This window comes from Vanacampus margaritifer, chromosome 17 (genome assembly GCF_051991255.1).
Source record: "Vanacampus margaritifer isolate UIUO_Vmar chromosome 17, RoL_Vmar_1.0, whole genome shotgun sequence".
Classification (NCBI taxonomy): Eukaryota; Metazoa; Chordata; class Actinopteri; order Syngnathiformes; family Syngnathidae; genus Vanacampus; species Vanacampus margaritifer.
In genome coordinates, this window is record NC_135448.1 from 15,527,882 (window position 1) to 15,548,118 (window position 20,237).

The 20,237-nt window shown below is 38.5% G+C and overlaps 1 protein-coding gene across 29 annotated transcripts in view; it reads left to right on the forward strand.

Annotated features, from left to right (window-relative positions):
* Positions 1-20,237, forward strand: part of adgrb2 (adhesion G protein-coupled receptor B2) — a 190,896-nt gene that overhangs the window by 116,707 nt on the left and 53,952 nt on the right. For all 29 annotated transcript variants that reach the window (XR_013289058.1, XR_013289059.1, XM_077549631.1 and 26 more), the window contains 3 exons: positions 3,713-3,800; positions 4,497-4,599; positions 9,146-9,189. Coding sequence is in view for 27 of the 29 variants with exons in the window: in XM_077549631.1 (XP_077405757.1) it covers positions 3,713-3,800; positions 4,497-4,599; positions 9,146-9,189 (235 nt within the window). In the remaining 2 variants the exon portion in view is untranslated. The remainder of the gene's footprint in view (positions 1-3,712; positions 3,801-4,496; positions 4,600-9,145; positions 9,190-20,237) is intronic.

Here is a 20,237-nt window from a genome sequence, read left to right on the forward strand (position 1 = left end):
AAATGTATAAAAGAACAATTACTGGAAAAAAAAATTTTGCACAAGATTTTTCTATTGAATTATTTTGTTTAATTTTTACTCTGATAGCATCTTGACTGTTTGCTGTCATTTAGTTTGTGTTGACCTTTTTTCCTTTCTTTATTTTTTTGTGTGTGTTGATTAGTGGGCAGATATCACAACTTTTTCTTTTTTCTGTCCCCTTTCATTTATTTTTCTTTTAAATAATGAAATAAATATTTTGAATTGAATTTCAAATTGAATGTTTAGGTTTTATTTATTTAGTGAGTTATGGTGTGTTACAATGATTTGATTTAGGTCATTTAGTAAATTATTGTATCTAATACCGCTGCCAGTTTGGGTACTTGGTCTCTCCCCATTGACAGGTCATAAGTTGAGGTCTTCACGGATGCAATCAGTTTAGTTTGCTTCATTTAACTCCTAATGAACACCTGCCGATGGACAGCTAGAACATGCTCATGAAAGCCTACAGACCGCTTGGCGCACATTATACAGCCTATTGATAGATTCATAAATCGCCTCACTGAGCAGAAGCTAGGATTGTTGTTTAACTCTTCCACATGTGGTCAAACGTGGGTTTTTATTTAGTATTCCAGGTAGATTCAAGCTTAGAATCAGCCACTTTGCCTATTTAACCCCTAGGCGTTATTGTGACCATTTTTTGTCTTTTTGTTGATTCTGACCAAGCCATTTCAAAATAAAATACTGCCCACGGGTTAAAGGGTGAGAAGTGGTCTTTGTGTTGTTTGGTATCATATTGTGTAAAATACTTCACTGAATATGGACCTGGGAAATGGAATCACACATAATGTAGAGCTTTATAAGCGCCAAGAGACTGTATCAAACGTTTCTGGATATTGTTACAAGAGAAAAACGGATGAGACGGATCACTTCCAAATTAGAGGTGAACTTCCAAGTACGCTCACAAACCCGAAAGTGGATAAATGGAAAACGATGGCGGAAGGCAAATCATATGAGGCAGCTGACGCAGGTGGTTCACGAGGCATTGGCCAAAATAGCGATCAACAGGTGTTGAAGTTGATTGCGAGTTACAGAAATGTCTCAAATTGCGGTAGCCTAACACGATGCCTGCGACCGACTGAATTAACTTTGTGATATAATATCAAGGATATGAGGGAGCGACAGCTAAATTATGGCCAATTTCCAGAACTAGTTTGATCCACCCGAGTTTTACGTAACCATCTGAAGCGTTGCTGTGTGACAATCTGGGGCATCTTTCATCTGATACTGGGAGACAACTTTGTCAATCAATCCTGAGTCCATTATTGTTTGAGTCTAACTAAGCTCATTAAATGTGATCATTCGGCTCAGTTGGGTAACATATTCCTCGGTTCTTTTGAGAGCAAAAATAGATTTCTGACAACCTTTGAATGTTTCAGTCTAATACAAAACTACTGTAGATGATCTGAACCGATGTTTTCCAATTAACATGCGTTTTGAAAGGGTTTTCATGAACCAGTCTCTAATGAAACAGTGTGGTTGAGTCACCGGTTTGATGTAATGTATGCATTTGGGAGGATGATCTCTTTTTGTGAGACTATTAACATTAACCCTGGAGAACCCACGGGGTCAAATTTGGCCCCTATAAATTCTGCTACTCAAATAACAAAGACCTTTTTTTTTTTTTTTACAAATTTAACTTCAAAAGTCCAGAGTGCCACTTCTGACCCCTGCATTCGTGCCATCTAGTGGATGAATATTGCACTTACATGAGCCAGAGTGGTGGAGACAAGATGGCTAAAATGCAACAAATAAAACAAAAAAATGATATTGTTCAATGTAGCTGTGTATTTGATTGATTATTTTCTTAAATTCTAAATAGTTTACTGACAGTTTTTGTTATTCAGATTTTTCGAAATGATACCCCTAAATCCCAAAGGGTCAAATTTCGCCCTAATCCTAAATTAGGAAATAAAGGGTTAAAATTGGGGAAAAAAAACATATATTTTGGTGTTCAGTGAACTTATAGCAGTCATTTAATGTATAATTCATAATTTTCCAAAGAAGAAAAGAGTTCTTGGGTTCTCCAGGGTTAAACAGTAAATACTGAAATTGGTAGGAAATCGTCATATTTTAGCGCTTCACGCATTAACGTCTTTTTTTCACATCCCCCATGGCGAACGATACCAACACAAAAATACCACCCTCCTCACCTCTCAGGTGATGCTTTTCCATTATTTCCAGAAGGGCAAATGAGGGAAGGCATCCAAGCGTGTGAACTTTTACTTATCTAGTATGCTTCTTTCGCTCACCCCCCCGTTCCTCACACTAGAGACAAAATGACATTTACAGAAGAACACAACTTGTCCTTGGTAGGGCATATTTTTCTCATGATATAACACAGAAGGGATTGTTGTAAGGCAAGAGGCTTTGATGGATGAAAGAGTTTGAAAGTGGAAATAACAGTGAGGCGTGCTAGTATAAGGACGACGACAGGACAACAAACCTTGACTTTCAATAAGTGGCATTGAGGGGCCAGTTGGAATTGAAATATATTTGTTGTGCGGTGTTTATGTTGGTTGATTTCTTCAGGCATTTAATACTCATCACTACAACTTATCTTGTATCACAAAATTATACTTTCAAATACTCATATCTCATTTCCTGTACATTTTAGAGCATGGCTACCAAAGACGTTCTTGTACGTCTGGGGGTGCTACACGTTTTTCTCAATTTTCATAGACCTAAACCCTTAAAATTGTGGACCCAAATTTTGTACAAAACAACCCAAAGCTGGGTCCAATGCACCCAATCTAGTGGGTCAGTTCGATTTTTGGCCCAGATTGGGTTGTTTTTGAGCCAGCAGTTTTATGGACTAACTTTTTTGTACTTGCTATGACAACTTCAATATATATATTTTTCCCCCCCTCAGGCCCGTTGTGTATGCCAAACTTAATAAGTTTGTGTCCATGTTTAGGCCCTCAAAATTGTGTATCATTATGTCTAATAATAATAATAATAAGAAGAAGAAGAATTTCTACAGAAACAGAGACATTCAGCAATTGCTCCTCAGGCCCTAATGAAAATAAAAACTTGACAGATTTTTTTTGCTCTTTTATGCGCACTTTGCCGAATATAATTCATCTGAAATGCACTTGGCCCAAATACTTTTTTGTACGTCTGGGGGTGCTACACGTTTCTCTCAATTTTCATAGACCTAAACCCTTAAAATTGTGGACCCGGATTTTGTACAAAACAACCCAAAGCTGGGTCCAATGCACCTAATCTAGTGGGTCAGTTCGATTTTTGGCCCAGATTGGGTTGTTTTTGAGCCAGCAGTTTTATGGACTAACTTTTTTGTACTTGCTATGACAACTTCAATATATATATTTTTCCCCCCCTCAGGCCCGTTGTGTATGCCAAACTTAATAAGTTTGTGTCCATGTTTAGGCCCTCAAAATTGTGTATCATTATGTCTAATAATAATAATAATAATAATAATAATAATTTCTACAGAAACAGAGACATTCAGCAATTGCTCCTCAGGCCCTAATGAAAATAAAAACTTGACAGATTTTTTTTTTGCTCTTTTATGCGCACTTTGCCGAATATAATTCATTTGAAATGCACTTGGCCCACACAATTGCAGAGCAAAGTGGATCAATATATTGAAAAAGAAGATGAACGCTTCCACATTTTTGGCTAATACGCTGCTAAACTTTGTGTGTTGCAGAGGCGGAGACCGATTCCGAGTCAACAATGTATTATGTCATCGGAGCCATCTTGTACAGGACATTGGGCAATATTTTACCAGCGCCAATGTGAGTGGAGCTCATTAGATTCACTGTCGAAAAGTAATTCACATCTTCCAAGCAAGCTACTCTATACATTATTTTTTTCTTACTCCCATTCTGAACTTTTTCTTTGATGCAACTTTTCTTTTTGAAAACTTTTCATCGTGCTACGCGCTCGCCTTGTATTTCTCAATACCTTTTCTATTTATGTGCCCTTTCTTCTGCTCTTTCTTCCCTATCTAATTCCGTGCGCCAATTTCCCATCCGTCTTTCCTCGTATATTGTCTCTGTTGCTTATCTTCTCTCCTTGTGTCTGCATAGTTACCAGACGGATGTTTGAGATCCACAAACATCGCATTTCCCCCCCGATGCTTCTGTTTTTTTTTATCTCAGTGTATAAATGTACAGTCAAGTTTTGAATGGATGCGTGTCCTAATGCATCCTAAATCTTGCACGGAACCTTCATCTGGAGAAAACAAATATATCAGCTGGTTGTCTTCGTGAGATATTGTGTTTTTGTAGGTATGGGTTATTTTTATTCAGGTCACTCCGGGATCAGTGACAAACCATTTATCTATTGAACATTATGTCCAAGAATCTCCTTACGCCTTCTCTGTTGTACTTGCGATAGCTTTTCATTCTCTGCCACGTACTGAATGCTGATATGTTTTGTATTTTTCTATCTCCTAAATTGCAATTTAAAAGGAGTACAATCTTTTGTAGACAACCTGCGGTGCTCAACTCCAAGATCCTGACAGTGACAATTCGGCCGGAGTTGCAACCCAGTGATCCTGTGGTGGTGGTGGAGCTTGCTACTCTTTTCAATGTAAGTAAAAACTCCAACTCTGACTCAACACAAACCAAAGTGAGGCAAAAAAAAAAAAATACATACACATATTTTTAATACTCTACGCCAACTTCAAGTTCATGGGAAGAAGAAAACGCTGCATGCTATAAAGTGCCATTGTGCTCACTGTAAGGCCTTTTTGACTTTCTTATATTGCAGAGTCCCTTGGTACCGATTCAGTTTATATTGCATTGAAATATGTTATTATAAATGACTCACCACTGGGCTTTTTAGTGGGCACGACTACACACTGGCAACCTCAATAAGGTGTAGGTTCCATTAGGCCGCGCTTGGGTGGAAAGGTGGGCACGGAATCCAAATAAACAAATAATGAAATGGGGAATTATTAATAGATTATGCAGTCTGCTCAGCATAGACACACATACGAATTTTTGCATAGTCAGCCTTGACATTTCATCTCTGAATAGACATCATCATTCATAGGCCTTAAAATATCCAGCATAGTTGTATTATTGTCTCGTAGGTTGTGGTGCATTTAAGAAGTTGAATATCTTTACGTCAATATATATATATATATATATTTTTTGTTAACTCATTCACTCCTAGCCATTTACACTGAAGTAACCCCATTCGCTCCCGGCTGTTTTTAACTCTTTCACTGCCACTGACGTTTAAAGACGTCATCCAATTTTTTTTTTTTTATGTGTGTTTCCATAGTCCAAACACAACATTTTCTGGGGACCTTGAAAGATCAGTCAAAATGCTTAAATCGGCTGGCACTGGGGACAACCCGTTTCTGAAAACGTCTGGCAGTGAAAGATTTAATGGATTTTGACTGATTTTGCAAGGCCCACAGAATATTGTGTTCTATTGCTATAAAAACATGGAACCTAATAAAAGAAAGACAAAAGTCTCTTCTTTAATCAGGAAAAAAGTTTATTTCTATCTGTACAAGAAGTACTTTTTAAATTCGCGTATCATTCGTTCAGTCATTTTTCCAAGCAAAATGGGAAGTACACGCCTGTACAAGCCGTTGAAGCCACAGGGCGGCCATCTTGCCCCTCCCATCTCGCAAGCAGGCTATTGTAAATGCATACAGATTAGATATATACAGGTCGTAGGCTCTTAGTAAAGGGGCGGGGATGAGAGGGTGGTTGGTGGGGTGGTCACTTTTTTTTTTGAACGTGGACGCTATGTGCTGCTTTGAAGACCCCCTTTTTCTTTTATTGCTCAGTTACTTAGACCCCAATATAAGATTTGGCAGAGGCATTTTATGTTGAATTACAGGTGTCATTTTTTAATAAAAAAAAAATACAAGTTTCCTCCTGTAAACTTCATTAACTCATTCACTCCCAGCCATTTTCACAGACACAACCCCCTTTTCTCCCTGCTGTTTTACCGCATTTTGACTTATTTTGCAAGGTCCACAGAATATTGTGTTCTATTGCTATAAAAACACGGAACCTACCAAAACAAAGAATAGAGTCTCTTCTTTGATCAGAAAAAAAGTATATTTCTATATGTTTCCGTTTTTCAGCAATTAGCATTAGAGCAAAATTTGGTGGAGGACCCACTCGCAGGGAAGCAGGGCAAGGAGGCAAAGGTGATGTACAAAAAGGACTCTAATTACTACAAAACAAAAGCGAACTCCGAATGGCAAGAGAAAACAAACGGTGGTGGGAACAACAAGGCAAAAACTGGTAGCATGACAGGAGGAAAATGACAATGAACCGACACAGACAGAGGGGAGACAGGAGACTAAATACACACACGCTAATGACACAACAAGACACACCTGGGGCAAGACACAAGTGGCTGAGGGCACTGATTGGTTGACGCCAGGGACCGGGATGACAAGCACAGGAGGACATGATAAAACTTGACGAGACATTGACAAAGGGGGACACACTAGGAAAAAATGACCAATAAAACAAACCAAAACACAGACCATGACAGTGGTCATGGTAGAGTAAGTTTCATCATTATTTTTTTATTTTTTCCAGAAAAAAAAAAAAATCTTCTTTATTTACAAATCTGTTTTAAACTGTAGGGGAAAGAGCTTTTTGCAACATGGTCCTGGTTGTTGCCACCTGCTGACCGTTTCTGTAATAACTAACATTGCTTCAAGCATTCTCTTCAGTTCAGAGGCTGCATCGAAGCTTTCTGTATGCTCTAGTATTAAAAAACAAAACAAAACATAAAAACGTATAAATACGTCTTTGGTAATATTGGGTAATATTTGAAATAGAACATATTTATACATTTTTGGGAGCAAATGTGTTAAAGGTTACCGTTTTCAAAATGCCTGGCTAGCTCGCCAAAACAAATATTTAACCCCAAAAAAACACTGTTCTGTTTGATGATATCAGGGGGAGGACTTTATCTCCCATCATGCTCCTCAAATGTTTTGATCAAATTTGATTGTCTTGTCTCATAATATGCTATACAGTCCTCCTACTTGGGATGGACTTCACAGCAGATGCTATTCTATTGGCGTGCTTTCACTATGACAGAAAAGGGAAAGCAGCCATGTTCCTCAGCTGTATTACATTGGTGATAACCTTGGCCAAAAGTAGAACCAGCCAGCTGCCGAAGCTGTGCCCAGAGAGCAGCTGCCCCAGGCTTCATTCTCAAAGGAGAGGTCATGTCCTTTCTAAAAGGTGATCTTATTACGGTCAGATCAGCCGCCAGTTCCCTTCGACCAAAAAGTGTGGATGTGTTTTAAATGGTAAGTAAGAAGCGGGAGGTCAGAAATCAGAGCGTCCTGAGAGTGAACCCCTAGACAATGCCAAATGTTATACCCCTCACCTCTTCCTCTTCCCATTCTTCATCCTGCCTTCCTGTAGGGCTCCCCCAGCTCACCAGCCAGGTTAAGTAATTGAACTTTAATCTAGTTTGCTTTCATCAAAATGCATCCTCCAAGTAGAAAGCTTTACTGGCTCCCCCATCCGGTCCTTTGCAGCTCATCTGATTAGCGTAAGATATTCGTCATCAATATTCAGGCAGACAGCAAACCTCATGTGGTTGTAAAAATACGACTTGAATGATTTGCTTTTCAAAGCTGAAGAAAATAGCTGCTAAGGCGGAGCCTCATGCAGCTGTTTGAATCAAATAACCGCTACTGTTTTTTTTTTTTTTGGAGGGACGTCAAGCGAGCAGATGTGACACATCTGCATTGTGGGAGTATGCCGTTGTCACTCTGGCTGTGATGCACATCCAGGCATGATGTGCTCTGATTGATGGCTGAATACTAACACACATCTCCGCTCTCCGATACACACCGTGCGATGTCTGATGTCGGCGGCGGCAGTTTGCATGCGAGCCAGAGCGTTGTCATCCATCAATCTGGGTCGCCTAGCCTCTCATAAATCTTGCATCATTCTGTCTTGACGAGTCCAGCCTGTGTCGAGGCCCCCGGATTCTCTTCTTCATGGAAGATTAGTTGTGAACTTTTACCAAAGAAGGCGAGGTGACTTGGCGGATTGTTAACTCTTCAGAGGCAGACTTGAATATAACAGTGTTGGTATTCAGGAAATATTCTGCAAGTATCTGGGTGGGGTTTAAATCAGGTATGGGATCTTATTTTAGAAGTTGTAAATATGCGCAGTACGTATTTATTAACCGAAACAGCAAAAACAAATGACACCAACACAACTGTTGGGAGGGTTGTGCAATTAAAGAAAAACGTATTTGAATCTATTAAAAAAAAAATCTGTATATTATTCGGTCAGTTGTTTTTCCAAACAAAACGGGAACTAAACAAACAAAAAAAAAGACTTGTTTTCTCAATATTCGTAAAAAAAAATAACACGACTGGTTTTCCCATTTCTGATTTTGTGCGCAAATGGAAAATGGGTAAAACGGACGACGGGCGATTTGGCCGTTTCATCCGGTTTGTATATTTTCACTTGACGCAAGTTGCGTGACCCGGGAGCAATTATTATTTTATTTTTTTTTAATATGACTAGTGGTTGTGCACTGATCTGTATATATTACTGGATAGCTGATAGGCCAGGGCTTTTGAAGTCACGGGGCCGCCATGTTACCACTCCCAAGAAACATTTCTCGGCATACGATCCTTTACATGATTTACCGTATCGAAATTGTAGAACATTTGAGACAGTTTTGAGTACAAACGGCCTGATATAAGATGTTTTAAATTTGTTAAACATAAACAAGAGGACTTCAGACATTTTACAACTTGCCTTAAATACATGTATAAATGAAACGCTTAACTGCGGCTTGCACGGGCGTGTACGCTTGGAAAGATGCCTGAACGAATGATACACGGATTTAAAAAGAACTTCTTGTACTACATTTGCATCCGGTTCCTGTTTTGTTTGCCAAATCCATTTTCTCCAACACAGTTTCACTTTTTCCATCAGTAGTTGCTTTTTCTAACTGTAACAGTTTTCTCTATTGTGCCCTCCCATCGTCTCTCATTCCCTCTCTGAGTGTGTTTACATCTCTCCATCATCCACACCGCATCCGTCTTTATCCTCAGGCAACAAACTTCAACCACTGCAATGGCGCTAACCGATTATCTTCCCCTCTTGTCTTGCAGGGCACATCCGAAGCTCAGTGTGTCGTGTGGGACTACGGCAACCCGTGAGTTACCCTGAATGATTTTTAATGCTTCCTCAGTGTGGGTACGCCGCAGCACCGAGTCGATGCTTATCTTGTTTCGCGCTGGTGTCCAGTCAGATTCGTTTTATTAATGAACCGAGACCAGTCTAACGATGTTCCCTGCATTTCCTGTTAGTGTTAATTAAATGACCCAGTGAAAGCAAACACCATCCTCCCCCGTGAAGAGTTCAAAAGTAGCTCGGCTCCGATTGCCTCGGTGGACCGGTGTTTTATTTGCGGTTACTCTCGCGTTCACAATTTAATTTACTTGGGAACCTATTCATGTCGTATTTTGTCTTTCATTGCGGATGGTTGGTTTGACTTCAACAATGCAGTCCTTTACCGTCAAAAACATGTGGAAGTTGTTTGTTTGCCAATCTATACTGTGGTATGTGGGCCAGTTGTTACAACCCCACTGCTCTAAATGTGAACCAGCACGATCAATTCTGTCACTGTCCGTTTGTGGTCAGGTCACTCTTTATTTTTACTCTCACAAATCTTATGTTTCTGCCACTAAAATGGTTACAGTTTAAACCCTCATTCATTCATACACAATGATGCATTCATCTTAATGCATTACCCCCCCCCCCCCCCCAGGTTTCAGTCAGCGTTGACCTTCTCCGTAGCTGAAATGTTTCTCGCTTGTTCTGAGCCTCGCTGTCCATTCTTGTCAAAAGGAAAAAAGCAGGATTTGTTAATCAGATCGCAAAGTCTTCATAAGATGACATTTACGCTGTAGCGGCTCCATTATTTCACAAAGACTTGAGAAGACAATTCATTCATATGCAATTCAGTTTCAGCTGATAAAGGGGCGTACTTTTTGGTTAAGCGCTGATTGGTCGGTATGCTTTCATCTTGTCTTGAGCCCAAGGAAATAGAATAAGGTTTTAATTTGTCATGCTGACAGACATCAATTGGCCCCGTTTTTGTAGCAAGAAGGAAGACAACATAACAACTACGATAAGCTCCGCTTCCTTTAAGCCCGTATTTGTTTTTCTCGTTGTAAAGTACTCTTCAGTGACCGAAGGACACGTTGAGGATAAGCGACCGGCCGCAATTCCACCCGACTATCCTTCACCGTATCACAGCTGCAGTCAAATTACATTTGCAGATATTATGAGATCAGACTCAAACAGAATATAAAGTGGAAAGGTAGTGCCAATGTTCATCAGCCAAACATGCTCAAACAAGGCAGTGTAGTAAGCATCCAAATTAGTTTGCCAGGACTGACAGAATATGTTTGCAGGAAAGAGAGTATAAACAAACTGGCCACAATCTTACCACCACGTGCATACGATAATGTAACTTTGTATATCTTTGCATGATTATAATTTTGTACATCGATCACTCAGTGGTACGGCATCACAACAAGAGAATATGCATGGGAATAAATTGATGTCATTGACTGCACAAAGACTCTCCACGCTTTGCTTTGTGCAAATGAAATTATAACGAGAGTTACGTAATATTGTAAAGCACAATACATAGACATGTTTGCTTTTGTTGTGAAGGCTTACCATGGTACGGAAGCATATTGCATTCACTTGGGAAAAAAAAAAGTCCTGTTTTTCTGACTAATTTTTTTCCCCTGTTTTTTTAAAAAAAAATTCTGTTTTTTAAAATATTTTTTTCTGTTTTTTTAAATACATTTTTTTCTGTTTTTTTAAATATGTTTTTATTTAATTAAAAAAAAAATCTCTGTTTTTCTGACAAATTTTTTTGGGGTTGCTTTGTTTTTTTGAGTATTTTTTTTTCAGTTTTACTGATTTTTTTTTCTGTCCAAAAAAATATTCAGAAAAACAGGCTGAAAAAAAATTATTCAGAAAAACAGAAAATATATTTTTTTAAAAAAACAGAAAAAACAATAATTAAAAAAAAACAGAAAAAATAATTTAAAAAAAACGTGGGGAAAAATTATTCAAAAAAACAACGCTCCCCCCCCCCCAAAAATAGTCAGAAAAACAGGAAAATATATATTTTTAAAAACAGATTATTATTTTTTTTTTAAACAGAAAAAAAAATATTTAAAAAAAACAGGGGGAAAAAATTATTCAAAAAAACATCCCTCCCCCCAAAAAATTAGTCAGAAAAACAGGATTTTTTTTTTTCAAGTGTATGCAATACGCTTCCGTACCATAGCATTTGAAAATGAACATAACGTATATTTTAATCTTGAAATCTGTAATGGCTGCTTTCATTTAGTCATTGGCGTTTCTTCGTCATTTTGATTCTAGTTTGCTAATCGTTTGTACCATTCATAGTTCAAATTGTTATTTATGCGTGTGTTTATGTATTTATTTTTGCCCTGAACGTGCCCATATGTCTGAACCATCTGCTTTCTTTGTGCTCGCATTCCTTCCCGTTCTCCCTAATTTGCCTCTCTGCAAACCTACGCTCAATCTTTGCTCACTTTTCTTAATTGTTTCAGTTTAAAACAAGCAGATTAGTCAGTTGTTGGTGTGCACCTGACACGTTTTTAAAACACAACCATATTTAATTTGACATTGCAATACTTAAGAATTGAGTGAATGTAAATGTACATTGCAAATGCTGACATCTCTACCGTACATGTTGCTTATCTTTATATTCCAGTTATGCGTCATCCAGTATTTCATTATACATGCTGCATCCCATTTCTAGCAAGTATCCAAGTAACATGCAGTCGGACCAATGACAAAGCCAGAATTGCAGCTTGTCACGGGGCAGCTATGCAATCTCATTGCAGAGCTTGCTTTAAATAGGAGCCATTAGTTAAGAGATAAATGTAATGCACACTGCGGATGAATGAACGGATGACATTCAGCATGTGAGAGGTCAGGGGTCATTAAATCCTATTTCTAATCTGCAGTATTTTTCAGTTTGATCTGGGATCAGCTGTTAAAGACCCGCAGAGCGAGCTCTGCCCCCGCCGTCTGTCACTGCCATGGAGAAATAATGACCTGTGCAGCACAACTAGTGGCAATTTCCTCACTATGGCATGGTTGACCACAGGCATGCTGCTTCCTCAGTAATAGTCTGCAAAAGTGAGGGGGGACAAATATGTATGGTTTATGTTTGTTGAATGAAATAGCATTTTTCGACAAAAAAACAACAACAACATAGAGACCGAATAACTCAAAAGATTTTTGGTGCGAATGCTTTTGAATGTACGGCAGTGTTGCATTGGTAGCCCGCTCATTCTATTAAGTGTTTCCATTTGCTAAGTCGTACCGATTTTTTTTAAAATGCCTAAAATTTGTAAAACTTAATTCCGTTCATCCATTTTTGATATAATAAGCAGCATTAATGCATAATTGCCTTATTTTGCTCCCTGGCTCCCCCTGCAGTTGTGATGTGCAATTTACCTTTCTGTAGTCACAATTTTATCACAATGGATCAATCAAAGAAAATATTATTGGATCATTTGACTCTTTGACTGCCAAAAACGTTAAATAACGTTTAGTAAAATCCTATGGAGGAGTGCCAAAGACGTTAAAAGACGTTTGTTTCAAAACAGAGGTGAAACTAACCATTTTCTGTTGTTGATTACTGAAGAACGGAATAAGGTAGAAACAAACTTTTTTTTTCTGATGAAAGATGAGAGTCCAATCTTTCATTTGGTAGTATGTGTGTTTCCATAGTCCAAACACATACTTTTCTATGGACCTTGAAAGATCAGTCAAAATGCTTAAAATCGGCTGGCACTGGGGACAACCCGTTTCTGAAAACGTCTGGCAGTCAAAGAGTTAGTATGCAATAAAGTTTGTACGAAGCTAAACATTCATTTTAGCTCTGACACTATCTGAATAATGACCGTTTAAGGGCTGATTCAATGTATTGTTGACCACTGGGAAATATAATTTTACAATTTTTTTCCCGAAATTCATTTTCCTATTACAAATATGGGCTCTGTTTTTATAGACGGACGCATATGCGTAAAACTGGCGCATTTTCTTGTCAAGGCAAGTCCAGCCTGTTTGGGAATTTGATAGACCGCGTTTGCGCCTTTTTTTAACGTTCCGGCAGACCGAGGACGTGGTTCTGTTACAATTCCCCGGTACACCTGACAATTTGGTGAAAGGTCTAGATCAGCAAAAAGCAGGTCTAAGTTGTGGCACAGGTGGTGTAACGCAATTTTGGTTTAAGCGCAGGCAGACAGATTCTGCGCTCCATTGATTTATTATTATTATTATTATCAACTTTAATATAGGTATAAAAGGGGTGTGTTAAGGTGGAAAATGGGCTAAAAAAGTGCTATCTTTACAACGATCAACTTAACATCTTTCGTAAGTACAGAACTTCTTGCGCTTCCATAAAAAGGTCATATGCGCACACCAATCCCCTGCATGGACTTTATGATTCCGCCTGCAGCTTCTCCAATCTGAATTTAAAGGGAATGAGAGGACTCGCTTGAAATGGCCGGGAATCAAGTTGGCTGCGTTCACAGCGTAAATTCCTATTTCTACTTTCACGAAAATACCAAACAAAAGCAAGCACCCTAGCGCACTGTTAGACACACCAACTCCAGTAAATGCTTTTCCATAACATAGCCAAAAGTACACAAATCATTTGTATCCACCTGTTGCCATTAAGAAAGCAGAATCAGTCATGGCCTTGTGCGAGTATATCAGCTTTGCGTTCAATTAAACAGGCCCGGATTTCACACTGAGTAAGTCAATTTGTGAGTACATTTAGCAGGGGTAGTCATTATTTCAGTATTTACACTTTTTGTGATGTGCCGGGAGAATTTCCTACTGTGTAAAATCCCTACCATGGCTGAAAACTGTTTTCAAGACCACTAAAGGATTCATGTTACATGATTCTTTGGATGTAATTTTAATGTCAAATCATACAAAGTGTTGCTTCAGCCACTTGACGTGTTTTTTGATCTAGCCCTCTCTGCATTAGCAAACACTTCTGGTGAAACACACTTACTGTATTAGACATGTATCGGCCAGCAGGGAGGGGTGGACGGGCTGATGGGGATTGCTCCACTTTCCCATCTGACTGAGCAGAAGGGCTCGGAAGTGTGTCAAACCAGCAAATCAGCACATAAAGAGGGAGTCGGCCAGTAGGGCTTACGCGGGATCTGCCTCTGCAGGGTGTCTCAGACGGGCATGGGCTCATTCCCTCACTTATCAAAACGGTCCTTAGTGGCGCGTGCTCCTACACTGGCTTCATCTCGCCAAGCTTGAACGATCATATTCTTGTCGGGGATTGACATTTTGTGTCAGTTTTGACGTTCAAAGTATTTACAAGTCCGGGCCATGACTTCCTTCCATTGGTGGACTCCTTGGATATACATGGCTGTTTGCACCGTTACCTTTTTCATCTGGATAACACAGTCAATTAAAATTATGCATTAGTTATTTAGACGGGCAAGTACAGAAAAATGGAACATTTTTTGTCTTCACTTCTGGAATTTTGGAATTTGAGAAAGGTAAGTCAAAGTCTATCCAACATAACGGTGTCTCTGTCTTGATGAATACGTAAAAGATGGTTACTGTATAAATGAATATATAAAAGCCGGTTATATATAAATGAGTAAGAGACGGTTATATATAAATAAGTAAAAGACGGTTGTATATGAATATGAAGGGCAGTTTTATATAAATAAGTAAAAGACGGTTTTATATGAATATATAAAAGACGGTTATATATGAATATGGAAAAGACGGTTATATGGAAGTGAGTTTGCTTCCTGCCTTATACTTATCTTGTTTGCACATGCATTATCCTCTTTAATCTTGTGTTATTGGATGTGTGCTGAAAGGCCAGCGTTGTCTCCAAGTAGCATCTCTGACCTTGACTTACCCAGCAAAAATGTGTTTTTCTGTAAAAGCAATTTTTCCAAAAGCTTCACAAAGATTAAACTTTTGGACAAATCTTTGCTTTCAAATGATCAGTCATGACCGTGCAATTATTAAATGTTTCCTTTCTCCTCCACAAGAGGATTGATAATCCGTTTTCCACATGAATCACTTTCTTCCGAGCCTTATTGCCTGTCCATGTTAATAGAGAATGCCGTCGCTTGCAATGTCAGGCCTTTTATGGCCGTAGACAACCTGTATCTCTGCTTCCTGGTTCACGCTCTGGCTTGCACGTCAGGAAGGTAGATAATCCCTGAAAAGAAGCTTTATAAATTAGCTCACGGGCTGTGGAGGTCAATGACAAAGCACGCTTGTCGCAGGTGAAGCACGGAGAAAACGGACAGGACATGCAGATAATTGATATTATATAGCGCATTTGTTAATTCACAACTAAGTGATTGGCACAATGCATGCATGAGAAACTTTATATGGTGATATTCTTCCGTAAACTTCACTCATAATATAATATTTCACATTGCAACATAGTCAACATTTACAAACACAAGCCGTTTTTGCCCCGTACATAAACATCCCAGCAAGCTTCAGATAATCTCATGTTCTTGCGCTTCTAAGCTCCATCAGTCTCAGTGAGAGATGATGAAAAAAAAAAATCGTATACACTGTCGATATGTGGGTCAATACGTTTATAGACGTTTGTACACAGAGATGAAACATGCTGGGCAGATGTTCTCGTGCATAATGGATGTTATGAAGGCCTCGGTGTATAGTGCATCATGTGAACATTTTCTCCCATGTTTGTTTGTCCCTCACATGTAAGTGGGACAAACCCAAGTATGTCCATGCCGCATAAACAAAATGCATTCTGCGTTATACTGTTTGTCTATAATAATTCTGGTCCAACAAATGTTTCACACTTAAATAAACATAATTGATCAAATAAAAATTATATATTGCCAACGCTTAAGAAGTATGAGTATTAGGTGTTACATTTTTTGCAGAGGATAAAAAATATATGCCTGTAAGGGTTGTTATATTAGCTAAATATTTTCGGCACGGTTTGTGTTCAAATATCTGGTGGCAATGCAACTCTAACATGAGGTTGGCAAGAGCAACTATCAAAATAAAAGCTCAGTCAGTAAAATGCACTAAAATCACTTGCAGCAGGTAGAAATGTGCATTTAACTTATTGCTGGACATTAGACTCTTTAATGGCGTAGAGGGATTGATGTTAATTACATTTTGTAAAATAGTGGGAAGAAGTAAACGTGAATTTGTTTTATTTTGTAGATTGAAGGTATTATTGTTGCATACTTGACCTCATGTGGATTAGATTACGTCTACATTTGTGCCTACTTAAATCCTCCAATTTCCATTCTGCCCGCGTACCACTTCAATTTAATACAGTCCAGAAAATATGATTTCATTTTCATTTTATTCCCTCTTGCTTTCATAGATGCAACGATATAAAATGCTAGTGTATTAGTGGGTTCTTTCACATCAATTATTGTAACTCATCACCCCCACCCGTCAAGAGAGGAGAGTTATTCATGGCGCACCCACTTTGATGTCACACAGCCAAAAAGGAAGTTCTGACAACCTGCAAAATGGACGAGTCCTAAAATTTAATATAATGTGTAAAATGGAAGGCTTGTGTTCAGGCTCATAAATCACTTCTGACAATATTTGGCAGCATCTTGAATTAGCTTACTATTTTAATCGTTGGTACATTAATGACTGTGGTAATAATGTAGGATGACATTGGCAGTTACCTGATATGAAATGGATCCTGAACAATATCTGCTGACTTAAATCCACAAAAAAAAGTGCAGAGTCTTAGTCAGGACTGTGTGAAAGTTGCTCTGGATGGCAACATCACTTTTTTTAAGTTTTTACAAGCAAGGCACATGAAAGGGTTGCTTTTGTAGTAAATTTACCTGCATTGAGAAGGAATCCTTTCATCTCGGACATCACTTTTGAGAATTCATAGCGTGTTTAACCTTTTTCTTTTCTTAATACGGTGCAATTGGCTTTCATAGTGCTGCCCTTTCAGTCAAGAGTCAACGCCAATTTATTCTCTGTAGACATAAAAGGTCAATTTTCGCTGTTCCTCAGAAGGCCGTTTTCCAATTTTTGTTAGCAACATTGCCCCCAAAAAAACTCATAAACATTATAATGAATGAGTGCTCAGTAAAAATCGAAAGTTGAAAAATCATTCCACAAGTGAATTGTAGTGGAGCGGTTTGCCGCTCCGTCCCAATTTGTCGGTCGTTCTGTGACTTTAGTCTGCTGTGCAAAAAAAAATAAAAAATCGCTGTGAGAGTTGGATGGATTGCCATGACATTTTGTGCAGACATTTATGGCCCCCTAGAGGAGAAAGGATGCCGCCTTTGGTGAGTCGCTTATGTTTTATTTAGCACAGCAATCAGGTGAAAGGTTTTCACCTAAATTAAATATTTGATAATAAATATTTTACAAGCCTGATTGTCACACAGATGGACATGATCTCAATAAGTAGAATAAGGAATGCCATTTCTGGAAGTACAAATAAATTAATAATAATAATAATAATAATAATAATAATAATAATAATAATAATAATAATAATAATAATAATAAAGACATTAGCCATATTAAAACACAGGAGTTAAGAAAAAAAAAAAAAAAGATATATGACATGTTTGTTGTTTTTACTGAGTATATTAAAAAAAATAATAATAATTTGGGAAGCCAGGCCAAAAATTGAACATTTTGACTCTAGAATACTTTTGAATTTGTTGACAAGCCCAAACTGCCCGTGTAATCTGTTTGATAGTTTCCTAAAACAATGAACGCCAATGCTAACATTTGTTGAATGAAACTTTACTCCTTGCCAGAGTCGCGACCAAACAACAGCTGTGTAGATTATCACAATGCAATAAACCTGCGTATATTTGACTTGTGATAAAGACTGCATGCAAGCAGTTGCACACCTGTTTGTACATCTCAGATCTGTGTTTCTTGATATAAAGAGGAGACTGCAGCTTCATTTCAATATAAAAGTCAAACAACAAAAAAAGCATCTATCCCTTTTATACAATGAAATTCAACTAAATGAATCAGCAGTGTGCAAGCGCAGCATAATTAAATTTGTAGTGACAGAATTCCGGGTTTGCTCCACTTGTACGAATGCCGTCATATGAACATATCATTCTGCCTTAACTGAAGGGAAAACCAACGTTTAATAAAGATAAGAAATTCAGAAAATAGTTTGAAGTCTGTAAACCAAAAGCATATTATCAATCTGACCAAATAAAAGTCAACACATGTAAGTAAGGGCAGAGGTTTTTCAGCAATACATATATAATAGACGGCATACACAACTCATTCATTCCCTTTGAAGGAGTGTAGTTAAAATGCCCAGCATATTCCCCTGCTCTCCTTCTGTCTGTCTTCTGTCTTTTATACGCGCATGCCTGACAAACTGTCTGTAGGCTGCCATCATTGTGACTAATTTTCTTGCCTTTCGTCTTTGAAGTGTCAATGTTTAAATCTGGATCATCAGGGACTAAACTCAAATCATTTCTAGCATAAGGAACTGGCTGTTTGTGTATGTATCTACACTTTATACCTTCATCTTCACACGCACTTTGGGGAATTCATGTTGATATAGTGTTACGAGTGACATTGTTTTATTTTAGCAGTCAGCCCAGAACTGGTTGTTTTGTTTAATTGAACGAAGCAAGAAAAACAGGAAATTTAAAAATGTATTTCCAGTAGTTTTTACCATTTGTAGTGATCCTGTCAAAATGTGGTAACATCGCATTCTTCAGAAAGATAAGACGGTGTATGACAAATAAACTGGTCGTCAGAGGTAAGCATTCCCGTATTTTCTGGCGAATGACGAGAAAAACAAAAAAAGACGGACTAAGCACTAACGTAAATGGGTTTTCATCCGTCAGTGTAATCGTCAAGTACCGACGGACGCTCATTTTGTTGATGAATGACAGACTGTTAAAATAACATGACGGACTGACGATTAGTTTGGTTCGATTTGAAAAAATGACTTAGTGACGATGACGGAAGAGTGTCCAGGGCGTTGGCCAACGACAGACCAGCAACATTTTGTAAAGTGCCCACCTCTGTTGGTTGTATAACCCCTGACCCTAAGGCCAAGGTTGTGTGTCCACTAATGGGCACAACTGTTCTTGTAAACATGATCTAAAATGGTGTGAAAGTCATTCGTAAATAATGGACTGATTGGACTATTTTACAGTAATCAGTGCCATCTCTCACTGCTATATATTCCGAACATATCAAAATTATGTAATTGAGATTCCCATCAGTCACTGCCAGGGTTTGATGGGACCTTGATATAATGGCATCAACGGTCCATCACTACAGCACATGCTGGTTCTGGCTATCCAGGATTTGTTGGCTTCATTTTGCTGCAGTGAACGAGACCTGGAGACAAGCCATCCATATGTATTTATAGGCTTAGATCTAATTGAACAGATTTGTTTTATCCTCACTTCCCAAAAGTGAATGTGATACCGAGGAGGGAGCTTTGCCCTCAAAGCTGAGAGGAAGAGATGGCCTGAATTAAAAGAGCCAATTCTAATTCTAAGAATAGACTTCCTTAAAAAAAACATGTTGAATTAATACCTCCCTGACATTGGATGACCATATTGTACAAATCGAATGACATAGCCGCTGATTATATGTTCAAAAGCCACATGAAGGAAGTGAAAGCCCTGTTATCAAAACCTGACTTTTGAAGAGACGACACAGTGAGCTGAAGTGCCAACTTGTGCACTATTACTTTGTCAATCTATGCATTAGAGTGCTGCGATTGGCTGGCAACCAGTTCAGAGCCGCCTACTACCCGAAGTCAGCTGGGATAGGCTCCAGCGGCCCCCGCGACCCTTGTGAGGACTAAGCCGTTAAGAAAATGGATGGATGCATTAAAGTGCTTATACAAGCCATTCAATGGTGAGGGTACTCAATGCTATCCCCTTGAATAGGAAGTAGCCAAGTACCTGCAACAGCACAGAAAGGTGTTTTATTGAAGCAGTGTTTTATTTCACCTATGTATTTTGTGTACCGCTTATCCGCATTAGTCATGGGTGAGCTTGAGCCTATCACAGTTGACTTTTGAACTGGTTGCCTGCCAATTGCATACATCCCATTTATAAAAGCAAGAGTTTATTATTAAGACTTCTAATTTAAAGATTGTTAGATTAG